Source organism: Pleuronectes platessa, chromosome 10 (assembly GCF_947347685.1).
Source record: "Pleuronectes platessa chromosome 10, fPlePla1.1, whole genome shotgun sequence".
NCBI classification, from domain to species: domain Eukaryota; kingdom Metazoa; phylum Chordata; class Actinopteri; order Pleuronectiformes; family Pleuronectidae; genus Pleuronectes; species Pleuronectes platessa.
Window position 1 is genome coordinate 18,629,498 of NC_070635.1, and position 17,248 is coordinate 18,646,745.

The 17,248-nt window shown below is 42.2% G+C and overlaps 1 protein-coding gene across 1 annotated transcript; it reads left to right on the plus strand.

Annotated features, from left to right (window-relative positions):
* Positions 1-862: 862 nt before the first annotated feature.
* Positions 863-7,196, plus strand: elovl4a (ELOVL fatty acid elongase 4a). The gene is made up of 7 exons (XM_053432675.1): positions 863-1,083; positions 2,047-2,129; positions 2,951-3,138; positions 3,435-3,515; positions 4,037-4,208; positions 5,056-5,183; positions 5,314-7,196. The coding sequence occupies exons 2-7, from the start codon at positions 2,063-2,065 to the stop codon at positions 5,632-5,634; spliced, it is 957 nt and encodes a 318-aa protein (XP_053288650.1). The 5' UTR covers positions 863-1,083; positions 2,047-2,062; the 3' UTR covers positions 5,635-7,196.
* Positions 7,197-17,248: the final 10,052 nt, after the last annotated feature.

The window sequence follows — 17,248 nt, forward strand, 5'->3', positions numbered from 1 at the left end:
TTAATTGGTTTTCATAATCATCATCCAATTTTATAATAAAGATTTACGGGGGTTTAATGCAGAGAACGTTATTTTTGTCAAATGGGACACTATCTAATCCGTCTTATTTTGAAGGCTGGGTCACTTCTGTTCCTGTGTCACTCTGGTTATATCTCGCTGATGTGTTTCTGCTGCATCCGCCTCCATGTGTGCGCATGCGCAGAGCATCTCTCCATCATTCCAGTCCGGCGTCTGCAGGACAGGCGCGGAGCTGCGTCAAGTTACAAAGGAGCAGTGCGACTCAGACAGGAAGTACAGTGAGACGGCTTCAAAAAGAGCCGTGCAGTGTGCGCATATAATATAACATAAAGTTAATTAAATGATGTCAAGTCAACAGAAAATAAGTTAGATCGCATCGCACACAATGTGTAAATTATTGATGAAAATAAGCCTCTCACACAATTAGTTAGGGTTAGGCCAACGGGAGCATTTTGTGACCTATAACGATGACAACAATAGTGATAATAATATAAAATGCTTCCGTTGGCTATGAAATAACCAATATTGATTAATTATGAACAGTGCATTTTAATCCAACTTCAATTTCTGTAGACTTATGGTTATCATTACCTTTATTATTTGTTGTTGCTTAATTGCCTATTTGTAATATCGCATTTTGGAAACTTATAGTCAAAGTTTGTATGACTAGATAAAAAACATTTCCAATCATATAATTTGTATGCCAAGAGAGAGAGAGAGCATCTCACTAAAGGAGAAAACCCATTAACCTTTCATTTATTATGAAAGTCTGACCGGAAATGTGTGCTCGTTTGTGTCTGCCTTGATGCTGGCGCTGGTTTGGACCAGAGGAGAAATTCATTGAAGCAGACGCAGTGGAGGCTGGGGTTGTCCCGAATAGACTAATTGAGACCGTCGCTGTGAACTCAGCGGCTGCTTTCATCCTCCTCGGTCTGTGGACGCGGAACACTTGAATCCGTCTGATAGAAACTGGGATCGGTGGATCAGAGCGGGCAGAATCACGCACGGTGCGCGGGCCTGCGCTGAATGTCATAACACAGGGATATTCTGCAAAGCACCGACACGGTAAGGTGATGAGCATCTTCACTGGCATGCAGACCATTGTGGATGTTATTGCGGTCTGTGGTGTGTTTGCTGTGCGCGGCCTCCATTTACACACTTATCATTCGAATGGATCGGTGTTTACGCAGATGTGAGATGGGACCAGCTGAGGTGGTTTTTAAAAATCCCTACTGGTGATGAGGTGGATGCAGGCGATGTGAAGGCCCAGTGCATGCCGCAGGGGGCACGCTGAGATGATTGAAATCCTATACTGTGAATATAGTCATCAATATCTGTAAGAAACGCGATGATCGGTGCGTATTAAGTCCTTTATGAATGGTTAATGCTCCCAGCAGGTTGTACAGGGAGAGCGCGTGCGGGACTGTGGCAGATGTTGCAGCAGAAGCTCGATCAGCTTCGGGCCGGGGAGAGGGGGAGGGATGGAGGGGGAGGGGGGGATGGAGGTGGTGTCATCCGTTTTTAGGATCATTAAATCACATTGTGCGTCTTCGCTGTTTATCGGCATGTGCGCGTCAGTCCGCCTCTGTCTGAGGCAGATGACCCACTTCAGTGTAACGACGCGGTGCCACGAGGCCAACCCTCTCGATGTGTGGGACCACCAGGTTGGAGGGTGGTCGCGCTGAAGCCAAAAATCCGCTGACACATGCGCTCTGCTGCCTGCTGCTCCCTGCCTTTGTGCGCAATGAAACCCACAGCGCGTCTCTCAGGGCCTCATGGGGCCACAGGATCCTGTAGGGCTCACAGCTGGCCCCTGGTCTGTTTATTTTACAGATCCGTGGAGATGTATGTAGCTGTATTAACGTTATGTTCCAGTCAAAGAGAAAAGCACAGTTCACAGGAGGTCACATGATGAGTAACGGGTCTCTCAGAGGATGTCCCCCTTCATGATTCGGCTTTATCCATCACATGTTTTTAGGAAAGCTGAGAATTTAAAGGTCTTGTTCACATCTGTCCTTTTCATTCCAGGTCACCGGCCACAACCATGGAGGTTGTGACACATTTTATCAATGACACCATAGAATTCTACAAATGGACCCTAACCATTGCAGGTAATAGTCCTGGGTTTTCGTTATGATCCATTGTCGGAGTGAAAGATCATTTTAATTTTTTAAGAGACCAAACACACACTACTGCTACTACTAATAGTAATAATACTAATACTAGTAATAATACAGATCCTTTCTATAGGACTAAGGGTGCTTCACAAAATGATATATATGTGGAAAGATAGCAAATAATAGAAAAGCCAGATCGTACTCAATAACTTAATATAAAGAAAAGTATAGTGTTGTATAGTATCGTGAAACAAGTATAGTTTAGTAATTCGATTTGTTACTGTAGTGTGCATACTGTACATGCTATACTAAACTTTTCTTTACTATGCTATAAATGCTTTACCATATTATACTTTTCTTTACTATAATGTACATACTACACTATAAATACTATACTGTAAATATTATACAATACTATAACGTTCCTTACTTTACTATACATACTGTGCTGTACATACTATACTATGGTATAATTCCCTATAGTATATTATTCTTTCCTCTACTATATTATATTATACTATACTTGTCTATACTATACTATAATACACTATACTATACTATGCTATACTATAGTCTTTGCTATTCTATGCTATACTATATGATGAACAATTCTAAAAAAAGAACCATAATTGAGACTCAAATTCACCCAGTACCCGTACATCATTAAGAGAGAGAGTTTACATCCCAACGACTTCCAGACAACTCACCTTGAGACACATAATCCATCATCTGCACCGAACTCCCTCTGAGTCGGTGCTGTGCAGAGCAAACATTAAGAATAGTTATGTAACGCTGTGAGAACTTCTGTTCCCCAGACAAGCGAGTGGCGAAATGGCCTCTGATGAACAACCCCCTGCCCACACTGGCCATCAGCACCTCCTACTTGCTCTTTCTCTGGCTGGGGCCCAAATACATGAAGAACAGAGAACCCTTCCAGCTCCGCAAGACCCTCATTGTCTACAACTTCAGCATGGTCTTCCTCAACTTCTTCATCTTCAAAGAGGTTGGTTGTAGTTACAGAATAGGCTCAGTGGCCTCTTTTATCTGCATGTGCCAATGACACTGTAGTGAGTACATAAGTGTAACGAATCTGTGGAAGACGTCTTATTCCGACTAGAATTATCCATGAAGATGAATATGTTGCAGCTGCAGTTCTGCCCCCCCTGGGATTAGACTAACCTTATTACAGTGTGTCAGCTTCCTGCCTGTACTCCATCTCTCGTCTGTCTCCTCCCACTGTGCCTCTCTGCTTTTTGTAAATTCACTGTACATCCATCGAGACCTTCTCTTGTTCTTTAGCTGTTTTTGGCGGCGCGGTCTGCAAGCTACAGTTACATCTGTCAACCGGTGGATTATTCAGAGGACCCCAATGAAGTCAGGGTGAGTGTCTGGAGCTGCAGACAAACACACACATACACACACACAAAGGCACGTGCACACAGACCTTTATTAAATCAAAAATGTATGCAATTTCATTTGTAATAGTTCACAACTTCACTGCCATTTGTCACAGATAGATGGAGATCTCTCTTCCCTCTAAGTGCTCTTACCAAATACGTAAGAAAAGTCCTGTCAGGGCATCAGGGAACCTTCAGGCTCAGTGCCTTTTGGAAACATGATCAGCTTCCACTAACTTGGACCCTGTCCTCAGAAAAAGTGCAGCTGGAGGAGGGATCGTGTTCAGTTTCACCTTCCTTCCTTCCTGCTGCTCCATGACGCAGTTACACACCTGACAGAGAAAGCCCAGTCCTCTTGTCTCAGGTGACCCTGAGGTCGAGGAGTTGCAGAATAGATGAGGCTCCTCTGCTCTAGCTGTCTAAATCCCACTTTTTCTTTCTTGTTTCTTCCCCCCCCTCCTGTATCTGCCTTACAACACATTTCTCCCCTTGTGTCTGAGACAGGTGGCAGGAGCTCTGTGGTGGTACTTCATATCCAAAGGCATCGAGTACCTGGACACAGTGTTTTTCATCCTGAGAAAGAAATTCAACCAGGTTACCTTCCTGCACGTCTACCACCACTGCACCATGTTCACGCTCTGGTGGATCGGCATCAAATGGGTGGCAGGAGGACAGTGTGAGTAGCTCAGGCTACAGTAAATGTCAGGATATTTCTGTTATGCTATCTGTTAGTTAGGATTATGCAAAAAGTGCTGGATTAATTAGCATGAAATCTGTTGATGTCAGGTTCAGGGAAAAACTCTTGGAATTTTGGTGCAGTTTCAGATCAGTAGGCAGATCTAGGATTTTTATTTTATTTTAACTCAAGATTTTCCTTCTAATTCATGGATCTTGGTGATACATTTTTTTAGGGGACTGGTATTGTGTGTGCAACTTGGTGCAGATTCAAATAGAAATCTGGATCAAGTGAATTTAAACATGCTTTCATAAGGGGACTGTTGGGCCTTGGCAGAGGTATGTGCTTAACTGAGTTCCTCTCTAGTTAAATTAGAAATCAAAATTGTTTTGCTCTTTGCCCTGTTTCCTTAGACCCATATATGTAGTTCACACAATTTTCATCAGAATGTTTCGTATGTTATCCATATTGTAGCATGTTGGCATGTAATTAGTTATTACAGGTATTTGGTCATAAATACAAATGTTTGGCAAATTAAATGTTGACCTGGCTGTGATTGGAGATGGTAACTCTATTCATTTTAATCCAGCGATGGAAACAGCTGCTGAGACATCTCACTCAAAACCACAAATGTCAACCTGATCTGTATAAATGTCACCAAAATCGTTAGAATGAATCCTCTTGAACTACTGACTCACTTGAGCATCACCTTCTTGTAAAACAGAGAAATCTTTTAATTAATAAGAGCTTGAAAGCAAACCAATTCGAGACGTATGAGTTTGGGTTTTGAAGCCTAACAATTGGCAAGACACAATTTGAAACGTTTTTTATTTTCTTCTCTTCGCAGCGTTCTTCGGTGCGCACATGAACGCAGGGATCCATGTCTTGATGTATCTGTACTATGGCCTGGCCTCCTGCGGACCTAAGATCCAGAAGTACCTGTGGTGGAAGAAGTATTTGACCATCATCCAGATGGTTAGACATTAGTTTCCTCTGTGGAAACCTTTTCGTTAAACACATTTTGGAAGTTCAATCTAACTGTAATAATAAAGTGACATGAAAAAGCTTCACAAAAATATGATTAATTTCTCCCTTTGTGTCTCAGGTTCAGTTCCACGTCACCATCGGCCACACGGCCTTGTCCCTCTATGTCAACTGCGACTTCCCCCACTGGATGCACTACTCCCTCATCTGCTACGCCATCACCTTCATCATCCTCTTCGGCAACTTCTACTACCAGACCTATCGCCGTCAGCTGCCCAGACGCGACGCTTCCTCCTCCTCCAAGGCAGGCAAGGGCCTCTCTAACGGGGCCCTCAACGGCCTCAGCAAGGCCAACAACGGAGCATTGATGGGAAGCAAAGAGGAAAAGCCCCAGGAGAACTCTGGGAGGAGGAAGAGGAAAGGAAGAGCTAAAAGGGATTAGAGGAAGAGGTGCGAGAAGGGTTGAGGTGAGGTAGGGCCTTGCTTTGGGTTCTCGGTTGCTAGTGCTAAAACCATGAAAGACTTCATGTGAGGAAAATGTAGATGAATGGATGTGTTAAAGTGTGACGTGTTTATTTTGAGCCATGATGCGAGTGTTGTAGAAACAATTCTGGAGACAGGCCTGTGCTGAGAGAGGATCATTGTGTTAGAGAGAGGTGTCAAAGGTCGTGCTTGTAGCTGACCGTTACCACAAATAACCCCAAAATACAGTTGTGTTCTTGTGGTGCGGGACAGAAGTTAATATTCCTTCTCTTTACTGCGATGGCAGCTTCTGGAGATCAGGCTCGAAAAAGAACGACTTTCAGCTGTAACCTGACAAGGAAACATCAAACGCAGCGTTAAAATACGTACCACCGCTACGAGTGATCCCTGCTGTACTGAGACAGGAATACACATCATAGCACATGCACAACCGTGTCATCCTTATATTTGAGCTTATTATATCCTTTGTTCTTCCCCTATGCTGATATAAATCTGATGATGATGTACAGTATCATGCCATGTCCTCATCTTATCCAAGATAGTATAGGTGTTACATGAGAGAGACCTGCGTTTACAGAAAATGACACCTACGCTGTTATCCGCGAATTTGTGAAGACAGAGACGTCATTTTTTTTACTTATTTCTTATCATGGACTCTCACTTCAGCTACATTTTAAAGAAGGAAAGTAGATAAATATCCAGAGGTAAGATGTACATGGAAAAAGAAAAAACATAGATTTCTAACCCTCCCTTTGAGACCGGGCTGAGATTGTTTCATCACCGTTCAAAGATGAAATAATCATCAACTGCAGCTCACCGAAGGTTAAAATTTATATTTTCTATTTCTGTATACAACCATTACATGTTTTTATATATCCCTACTTGTATGTAATGTGATGAAATATAATGAATATTATCCGGAGAAATAATGAATCTTGGTGATTATCTCAGTGTTTTGAAAATGAAGCCGGTGGAGTTTTTGTCTTTGCAGATATTTACTTGTCTTTTTATATCCTCTCTGACGTCGTCGTTTGTCCTACACGCTGGTGAAAATGAAAGAAGCTGTGGAGGTCTGGGGGAACGAGCTCACAGCCTCGTTCCACCCTGAGTTGACTATACGCAGATTTTCCTCCAGTAGTCAATCAAATATTTACGTCTGTATACGTTTTCAGGCTCGATCCCTATCCTGAGCTGGCTTGAATGTAAATTAATCAGGGGAAAACGAATTTGGATATAAAAAGATGAAAGTTATGGTTTATTTACAAATAGACTGTGTATGTTCTGCCACTATGAAGAATAACTTTGCTCTGTCTGTAGTATATAGAGATAAATCAGTGGTCGGCTCTATATCTGCAAATCCAGCTCTATGTCATCATCATTCAACCAATGCATTTTGATGTTATTTATCGGTTTGTTCTATTTATTTTCATGTAAATACCAAACTCCATCTAGCTGAGAGCGCTCGTCTGTGTATTTGTGTTCTTTTTGTGTTGTACATATGACATTGTGATATTTTGTACTCTGTGCATTTGGGAATCTGCCCAGCTTCTTAGCTTGGACACTTCTATGGCCACATTGCTTCTCTCTGTGTGTTTTTTTTAAGTATCATAACTTTGAACTCTCTTCAAATTAAATTAAACTGAATGCCTGTACAAATGTTGGCTTCCCCTTCACTTCATTTAAATGACTACTTCATTATGTAGTAAATGTCATGGGTCCTTCATAAGGACATAAATGTATGTTCTCTATGGATATGTATATACATGTATTAATGATATTATTGGAATCCACAGCAAAAAGGTTCCTGGTTTGGATCCCAGTTCAGCGAGGGACTTCCTGTGTAGAGTTGGCATGTTCTTCCCATGTTTTCTTGAGATTTCTCTGAGTATTCTGATTTACTTGTACATACCAAAAACATGCAGACTGGAGTTGAGTAAATTGGAGACTCTAAGTTGTGTGAATGTGAGAGTGAATGGTGTATGTTACCTGTTCAGTGTAAACCCCGCCTCTCGCTCACTGTCATCTGGGTTTGGCTCCAGCTCCCTGTGACCCTCAAAGGATCAGCTGTATGGAGGATGGGTGGATGGACGGTAACAGTATTGCAGAGTATGTTTCTGACACTAGAGGGCAACCAGGTCTCACTTTGGCAATGAGCATTACAATTATACCATTATATTCACTATATTCCAAAGCTTTGGAAACATCCAGGTTTTATAACCCAAAATGATCATTATACAGTCCATAGTCTTGTTTTAGGTATGTGTGTCTATTATAAAATTAAATTTCCGGGCTTAAAACTATTGTAGTTACACAAATTCTGTGCTTAAGAAAAACTGTAAATAGCTAAATACTTCTCTTTAAACATTGTTGTCAGACTATCAACTATGCTTAATTAGTGACATGAATGTTAATAGTGCTATATTTAAATTTAAATTGTCAAGACAGTTCACTTCAGTGATCACTAAGTTTCAGGCATTGATGAGTATCGGGGGTGGATCCAGCAAAGGGGGGGGGGGGGGGGGGGGGGGGGGTCATTTGTGACTGTTGTCTGATATACATGAAGAAAAAACTGCCAAACGCAAATCTGGGGCGACTTGTGTGGTAGACTCATAAAGAAAAAGACCTTAAATTTGAATTTACAGCCCGACTCATCCTTCTCCATTTTGACAGGCTCAGACAAAGGTTGCCATGGTTACTGTACACAGCAGCTGTCTGACCTCCACACCCCCGTCACGCTCCCAAACCCCTCCCACCCCATCCACTCAACCCCCCCCCCCCAGCATTTTGAATCAGCTGGGGCCTATGTGGGAAGCAGCTGAAGCTCAATAAACTATTAAACAGGGTTTTACTACGTGTGTGTGTGTGTGTGTGTGAGGGGCTGGATTTTGTGAGAGGAGGTTTCATTTACGTGTGGGGGTCTTCTTGTGTAATAGATGGAGAGATTGAGAAACACATTTGGCTGTGTGTGTGTGTGTGTGTGTGTGTGTGTGTGTGTGTGTGTGTGTGTGTGTGTGTGTGTGTGCGTGTCTTTGTGTTGGAGGAGACTGCCCCCCACTCGTTATTGGACCCCTCAAAGATTAACATTCTAATCCGCCTGGAAACCAGCGCACATACAGATACAGAAACACATATTTACCATGGAATACAAACCAAAGACACAGCAGCATGTTTATATCTGTACACATGAACAAAAACTTGTGTACATGTACAACTGGGCCCATAATTCAAAAGCCCTTGTTTCTGTGTACAGCTCTCAGCCAATATGAATACAGCCGCTAGAATAAAACGTCCAATCGCAGTTCTATGTCTGTTCTGACTTCTACTTAAGCAATAAAATCTTAACCCCAAATTTGAAGTTTTTCGTACATTGTGAGGAGCAGTTTTTGAATTAAATCGGAATAGAGACTCATAGGGAAAGTGCGCAAAGAGATTTTGGGTAACACACACACACACACACACACACACAAACAAACACACACGCACACACACACACACACACACACGCACACACACACACACACACACACACACACACACACACACATACACACACACACACACACACACACACACACACACACTCCTCAGGCAGTGTAATGTGGAAATTATTGTGACATTGTGTTGTTGTTCACATTCTACCCAGCTCCTTCAGGCACTTCCTCTCTTCATTTGTTCAACTGCACGTCAAGTCCATTTATTACAGTCTAACCAATCACAGTGCCTGCTCCTCCCTCCTCTGGCTTTCATTGAGCTGAAAGGATCAAACTCAGAGCACCTTTCACTCAGGCCCAGTCCTGAGTGAAAGGTGCTCTGTGGGAAGATGTAATGTCACAAATGCTGGAGGAATGATGACCTTGAAAATACTGAATAAACTTAAGCATGAAGCAGAAAAGTTCTGTCTTTTGCAGTGCAGCAGATTGAACCCTTTTGAAACATCATTATTCAAATGGTGCGTTGTTTACATTGTTGTTTAACAGACTGAAAGTTATTTTTCACTCTCCCTCCTACTGATAGGGATGTTATAAAGGTAAAAAAAGATTGGTGTAGTTCTTTTCCTTCTTGAATTGATTTGTTTTCTATCTATATGACTAAAGACGACAGTGTTTTGAGTGACGACAAACTGTTAATGTTCAAAGATGCTTCAACTTCATTTTCATGTCAAAGACAAGAGAGACATTTTGAAACACAAGTTGATTTTCAACCTGAAGAATAACAGGACCTGGATCAGAATGGCACTGGAGGAAATCATGTCATTGTATTTGATTGGTCAACCACTCAGGGAAGAGCTGAGACTGGAGCTGCTTCTCCCTGTCTGCATGTTCATAGTATTTTTACTGCTACTCTTTGTGCAGCGACCTCAACTGTGGACACACAACAACACATACAAAAGCATTACAGTTTTTTTCGATTGTTTAACCACGATTTTCAAAACAGGGCCCGGTGTTTCAAACACTACACACAATCAGCACAACCACACACCCAATCAGCAGAACACATCAGATCCTTTGCAAGATGAAACACTCTTGTAAAAACTATACACTTATTTAGCAAAACCATATTTTTTTACCATATTAAACACACACGCTTCATATGACTTAATTCTGTTTTAGCCAGTTACACACTGCTGTTGCTAACCTTAAACACTTTTAGCAATTCCAGTTCTCAGTGATTAGAGTTCTATAAGTGAAGTACTCTGAGAAAGTGCAAATATACAATAAATTCACCAAACACTACACAAGACCAATTCTGCAGTCCAATGAAAATCTAATTTATTTCTCTCCATATCCCCAAATCAGTCAACATGTCAACATGGAGAATCACAACAAAACATATCCCAGTTTTCATGCTACTACAGGAGTGTGCATAACACTGTAAGCTCGACAAATATCAGACAAGCAGAAAATTCTGTATCCAGTTCAGGTCTCAATGAGGAGAACCTGAGCCTGGGACCGGAGATCATAAACCCTCAACCGCCATGCCGAGAAAAACTCTTTGATTGGGTTTTGAAACAGAGAGCATGGTGGAAGGTATGGTACTGTAAACTGTGGATGGTGTTGAAACCAGTTCTTAACCAGAGCAGAGCGGTGGAATGACTCATTGTCCCAGATGACAATGTATTGCATCTGGTGCCTGTGGTTTACTGCTGTGACGATGTTGTGTAATCAGTCAAAACATTTGAGAATGTGAGGTGTGTTGTAAGGGCCCATGTTGGTGTGACGGAGGAGGACCCCATTCTGTGTAGTGACAGCACAAAGGGTGATGTTACCCCCACGTTGCCCTGGGACATGGATTATAGCCTCGTGGCCAATGATATTTTTGCCTCTCCTTCTTGCTTTTGTCAGGTTGAACCCTGCCTCATCTATTTATATGAATTCATGCGATTTCCTCAGCATCCATCTGTAAAACTCTCAGAAATATAGCGAAAGACAATATTGTGTAGTTCAGCATAGGTCTGGAATACAGTACATTTACATTATGAAAGTTATGTGTGCAGTATGCAACATCACACACACCATCATTACTAATGCCGCAGCCGCAGCCTTCTCCTCCTCCGTGGATTCCCCCTCTCACCCTTACTCTTCTTTTTTGAGCACAAGCTCCATTTTGGTTGAAAACAGGTGAACTCTGCTGATGCATTTTTAAAGTGCTTAAACCTGATTGGTGTGTCTGCAATTAAGCAATCATGTGTTTGAACACCTGATGGCTGTGTTTAACCAATTGGCCCATAGGGGTGGTCATTTGACAGGCAGTGCTTAGGAATTGCAAGGAAGTGACATCTTGATATACTTCTGTGTCTAATGTGTACAAGTGTGTTTAATGTTTTGCAAATCACTGTGTGTGTTGTTTTGCAAAAAGTGTGAAGCTGACATTGTGCTTATAGTGGTGCAGACCTGGGCCCATGTTTCGCTCCTTGAGTGTCAGGTTTGATAATTGTGTTATACTTTTGATTTTAGTGTTTATGCAATCGAAAAAAACTGTAAGTAAATGCTTGAAATGCTCTTTTAAAATGTTTTCACTGGTCACGTGACAGTAAATACCAATCATTCACAAGGACACAACTAACCGTTACAGTTTTTCTCAGTTGTTAACACACAAAAAAACTAAAATTCGGCACAATTTGCACAACCTTCACTTCATGTACCAATCGCTCGCCCCAATTTGGCACTACTTCACACTCCCTTATCTGCATTAGGCTCTGACTTTCCTTCTTTACACTCTGATGTCAATTACACATCACCTTGTTGTCAAAACACTACACACAATGCTCAGTTGTTGCACACACTTGTCAAGTAAAATCTTAAAGCATCAACCTACAACACACAAATACTCAAATCTCTAAACATTCAGGTCTGTTGAGCAATTTCACCTCATTTACACAGCCGAACAGGAGACTGAAACTGTAGAAATGGTTTGTGAGAACAACTCTATCACACTCTATCACACATGCTACATTTAGAAACGTCCAGACAGTCAGCCTCTCTACATTGGACCATATTCTTCATAGGACTGCCATGTGGATGAAACAAGTGTTCAGGGTCCCATTTGAATGGAACACAGGCATGAAGGAGTTACGGCGAGAGGTTGTGCTTGTAAGTACCATACATTCAGCACTGACTCATGCATGTATTGTACCTGTAATCCAATATTGTTCCTTTTCTACAGTGTCTCACTGTAGCCCACTGTGTTGACCTCTCTGTGTCCATACTGTAACTTGCATTCTCATGCTGTCTGTGTCAGCGGATCCAGGATCATGACACAGCTCATGTGTTGTACCAGTACATCTCTATTGATGAGGTAGGATTCAACCTGGTGAAGAGGAGGCGACGGGGCAGAAACGTCATTGGCCAGCGGGCCATTGTTGAGGTCCCCGGCCAGCGTGGTGGGAACATCACAATGTGTGCTGCAATGAATCACCATGGGATCTTGCACCGTCATGCCTACCTAGGGGCCTATAACACTGCCCGTCTCCTCGTCTCCCTGGATGGCCTGCATGACCTGCTGGTACCACCTGGCCAGATAGATGACCAACAGTGGATCGATCACGTTGTCCTTCTGGGACAATGTGAGCTTCCACCGGGTTGCTCAAGTGGGTGAGTGGTTCCAGGACCACCACCATTTTTCCGTTCTATACCTTCCACCTTATTCTCCTTTCCTGAATCCCATTGAGGAATTATTTTTAGCTTGGAGGTGGAAGGTATATGAACGGAACCCACAGGACCGGGTCCCACTGCTCCAGGCCATTGAGGAGGCTTGTGGCGACGTGAGTGTTGAGGCCTGTCAGCATTTTGTGTGTGAGGTTTTTAGTTTTCTGTGTGCAGTTTTGAGAAAGCCGTTATTGTTTTGAAAAATGTGTGTTAACAATTGTGAAAAACTGTAATTTTTGTGAAGGGGGGGGGAAGGGTTGAGCAGGCCGGTTTACAGTACTGTACTGTTCTCTGTGTGTACCGAAATAAACCTTTTTATGCTGCCTATTTGTGTGCTGTTTTATGTTTGACTATGAAAAAAGTAGGCCTACATTGAGACATTTTACAAAAGGAGAAATGGCTCATTCTCCAGTCATTGTCATTCATATGGTGTGTTCCATTTCGATGATTGTGTTTTCAATTTTGCACTTCAGTGTGCTGTAAATGCTTGGTAGTGTGCAAGCAAATGCTTAGTTGTGTGTACTCAATGAATGGTATGTGTGTGTCATTTGAAAATATGGCTGTGTGTACCAAATGAAAACACGAGGTCCATTTTGTTAACAGTTAAGAGATTTGATGGCAAAGAGTCATCTTGAAAAGGGAGTGTCAGGTTTTGCATTTTGTGTGTGAGGTTTTCAGTTGTCTGTGTGCAGTTTTGAGAAAGCTGTATTGTTTTGAAAAACGTGTGTTAACAATTGTGAAAAACTGTAATTGCAAGCAGAAGCTTTGCTTTAATTAGGATCTTAACAGTGTTATGACATCAGTGAAAGGCATTTCACCTATGAGGCTCTTCAGCTTCTCAAAGCCCTGCACTAGAGAATACAAATGATTAAATAAATAAAAGTTTAACAGTCAAATTAAACACAGTCATATTGCCGTTTAGTGTTGAGTCTTTAAAAAGCTGCCAGTTCACCCCAGAACAGTCATGTTAATTATAGTAATTATACAATGCTGTGTCATACTCAATGCAATGCATAAAGAGCTCTGAACATATTCAATGTAATATAATAAAGTCAAAACCCACACAGAAATTATAACACACTACATGACACTGCAGATTAGTCCTGATCATGTTCAACAGCAACAAACACACTGTCTGGAATCTCTGTCTACACAGAACATCACTGAGGTTATCTGAGGTAAGAGTGTCTGTGAATAATGGAGACAGCGAGACAGCGAGAGAAGAGAGAGAGAGAGAGAGAGAGAGAGAGAGAGAGAGAGAGAGAGAGAGAGAGAGAGAGAGAGAGAGAGAGAGAGAGAGAGGCTTGGGTGAGTGAAATGAAAGAGGGGATTATTTTTAGACAAATGTTCATCAGGGTCTCTCTCTTTCTCTCTCTCTCTTTCCCTCTCTCTCTTTCTCTCATTCACTTTTTTTCCCTTTCTCTCTCTATCAATTTAAAATATTTAACTATTGGATTTAAATAACAACATCTAAAATCTGCTCCAAAAGCCGTCATTACTTTCGATCACTTTAGACGAAGAAGAATCAGTGATTCCTGTCTGGTACATGGGAGCCTCCACAATGGAGACATCTGTCACTTACAATGCAAGCTAATGATTGAATAGTCCTGAGGCAGAATAGGGGGTGATTTATGTGTGGGTGTGTTTGTGTAAGTGTGTCAGAGAGTGTGTGTGTGTGTGTGCATGTGTGTGTGTGAGGGGGGGGGGGAGGACATCTGTTATCCTATTCAGAGAAAATAGATAATTATTCTTGCCCACATCAGCCTGATTGGCCCCACAACATCTTGTCTGGCAACTAAAATAGAGGTAAGCGCTGCTGTTGTTGAATCATTTACTGAAGAAGAAGTCTGAGTCATAAAACGTTCAGAGCAGAGCAAATCCTTCTACCCAACTCAGTCCCTGGCACTTCCTGCAAACTTGGCACAGGCATGATGCATCAGTTCAGTGATGTAATGCACCTTCTACACCACCTCAGATGTGTGTGTGTGTGCGGATAACAGTGATTAGAGAAAGGCCAAAATGTATATACTCCAAATGACTTGCAATCAGATGTATTGCCCCCGTCCAATGTTATTCAATCAGAGAAGAGGCCTTGAACTTAAGAAGAGCTCAGGAAACAGAATAAAGGATCCCTAGTGAATAACTCGAATAAAAACAAACACACATGATCAAATGTAATCTCTGATTGCAAATTGATTGATTCACAATGTTTGTCAGGGTATTTGTGTAAAAACATTTTGTGCTCCAGCTTCAGTTTAGGATTTTATTAGAAAGATCAGAGATGGAGAAGGAGGTCAACGGCCTACAAACAATACTATTGCAACTACAACCGTTTAGTAGGTTTTGCACATAGTCACACATCTTCGAAGCAGCACTATAAAATGTTTACTTAGTAACAGCGCCCTCCGCTGCTACATGTGGTGATTTTATTTGTTACTTTCTGTGATCGATTGAGTGGTTGTCATGTAAAGAGGAAAAAAACAAAGCTTATCGATGTGTTGACCACAGCTCTGACTTCGTAACTGAAACGTAACTGGATGAAGAGCCATGCCCACTAACTTATAGATAAATGTCTTCACCTGCCTTTGCACATGGGCAAGGCACTCACAGGCAGGTCAGTTAGTGATAGGCAGGAACACCAAATAAAAGGATTGGTTGTGTTTATTCCAGTCATGCTAAGGACCACATACACCAGCGGTATTATTTTTTATAAAGAAAACTTTACTTATTGATGGCCAATGGGACCTGAAGAGGATTTCAACAAAAAAGAAAAAAGTGTTTCAGAAGCAAATGACCAACCCTACGTTTACGCTACAACTATCAGTCAGTTACACCCTTGTCAGAGGAGACCAAACTAAAGGTTCAAGCAGGAACAGGTTTTCAGCAGCCTTATTCTCCTTATTCCAACTCAGTGTAGCATTTGACAAATTCTGAACCTGCTATTCTTATGTAAAAAAAGGTTGCATTTTGTTGCTTTAAAATAAGAACCTCCATTACCAGCTGCATATTTTCCATATAATCCAAAACAAAGATGGATGAATCATTTCTTATTGACCTAAAGTCAAATATGAGCAACCAGCAAAACATATATTTTTTTATTAAACTCATTTCAAATTACTAAAGACAAGGTGAGTGGCAATAGAGGCTATTTTTTAAAGAGTGTGTGTGTGTGTGTGTGTGTGTGTGTGTGTGTGTGTGTGTGTGTGTGTGTGAGAGCATCCTATCGTCTGCCAATGAGAGCAGTGTGCTGTGTGCAGCCTCGTCTCCGTGCAGCCCTCCCTGCCGATGATGTAATGTCATGAATATTGAAACAGGTTGCTCGGTGGTCGGGAGGCGCTAGAGTCAGCATCCCTTCTGCCGGCACATCACCACCACACCACCCTTAATTCAGCTTCCGACAAAAAAACACCCAGAAAAGGTAAGAGAATGCCCCATTTGGCGCTTTTCCTTGTGATAACCGGCCGGTCTTTGTGCTCAGAGGCGTGTTTGACATGAATGTGAGCAGTGTAACCTGTATGAAGGGCAAAGCAGTGACTGTGGTCCACATCATGGTCTGTGCTGTCATGGCCTCGGAGCTGCCTTGATTTACTGTTGCTGCTCTCTGTTGTTTATACACAGAAAACTACAAGAGAGCTCCCTCTCTTGTTTGGTCTGATTCTAAATTCTTCATTTGAATCAGCATTGATAGAGATAGGGAGGGAGGGAGAGAGAGAGAGAGAGTCAGAGACTGTGTGGGAGGAGAGACAAAGGCGATTATTTGCTTTAGAAAAATAAAGAGAAAACATGTTTAAAGTGTGCCACCTGTGCGTACAAGACATGTTCTGCCGACAATGTTATAGCTCATCCGCACCCATTTGACTTACGAGTCATTGGGGTTGGTTGAAGATGAGGATGGTTGCTTACAGGAAGTGGTTCTGTCTCGGCTATAGCCTGGATGTGGCCCTCCTTTGTCTCTGTAGAGGAGTTTCAAACCAGGGGCCACTCAGAACCTGTCCTCTGTCAACAGAACAAGCAGCGCGATTTAATTGGCTGACTGCTTCCTCGAGCTGAACAGCCAATGACATTTTCTCCTCTGCGCTCCCCCTCGTCCATTGCCCTTTGGGCGCCGCGCACGACACATGTGTGGATTGTCTAATTGTCCGAGCTGCAGCTGATCTCACACATCTCATCATCAAACATGGGCTGAATGGCTGACTGCATAATCACTGGTGGTCACGTAGCCCATGTCCCTGGGTGCTAACCACTGACTGCGGCCTAATTAGCCGTGCGTAAAAGAACTCAATCTAAAATGCAGGGTGCGTCCCGGTGTAGGCCTGTTACCAGTTTGTTCCCACTCTTTTTTTTTCAGTGTGATCCAAATAACAAAGTTGAATTATTTGGTCTACAGCCATTTCTCATTTATGTCGCGTACATTCCCATCATCTCAGT

Bases quoted from the DNA above. Each gene is read 5' to 3' on its own strand.
- elovl4a (XM_053432675.1), top strand. From the start codon at position 2,063: ATGGAGGTTGTGACACATTTTATCAATGACACCATAGAATTCTACAAA. The intron at 3,516-4,036 runs GTGAGTGTCTGG...TGTCTGAGACAG, and splicing joins AGGACCCCAATGAAGTCAGG to GTGGCAGGAGCTCTGTGGTG. The intron at 4,209-5,055 runs GTGAGTAGCTCA...TTCTCTTCGCAG, and splicing joins ATGGGTGGCAGGAGGACAGT to CGTTCTTCGGTGCGCACATG.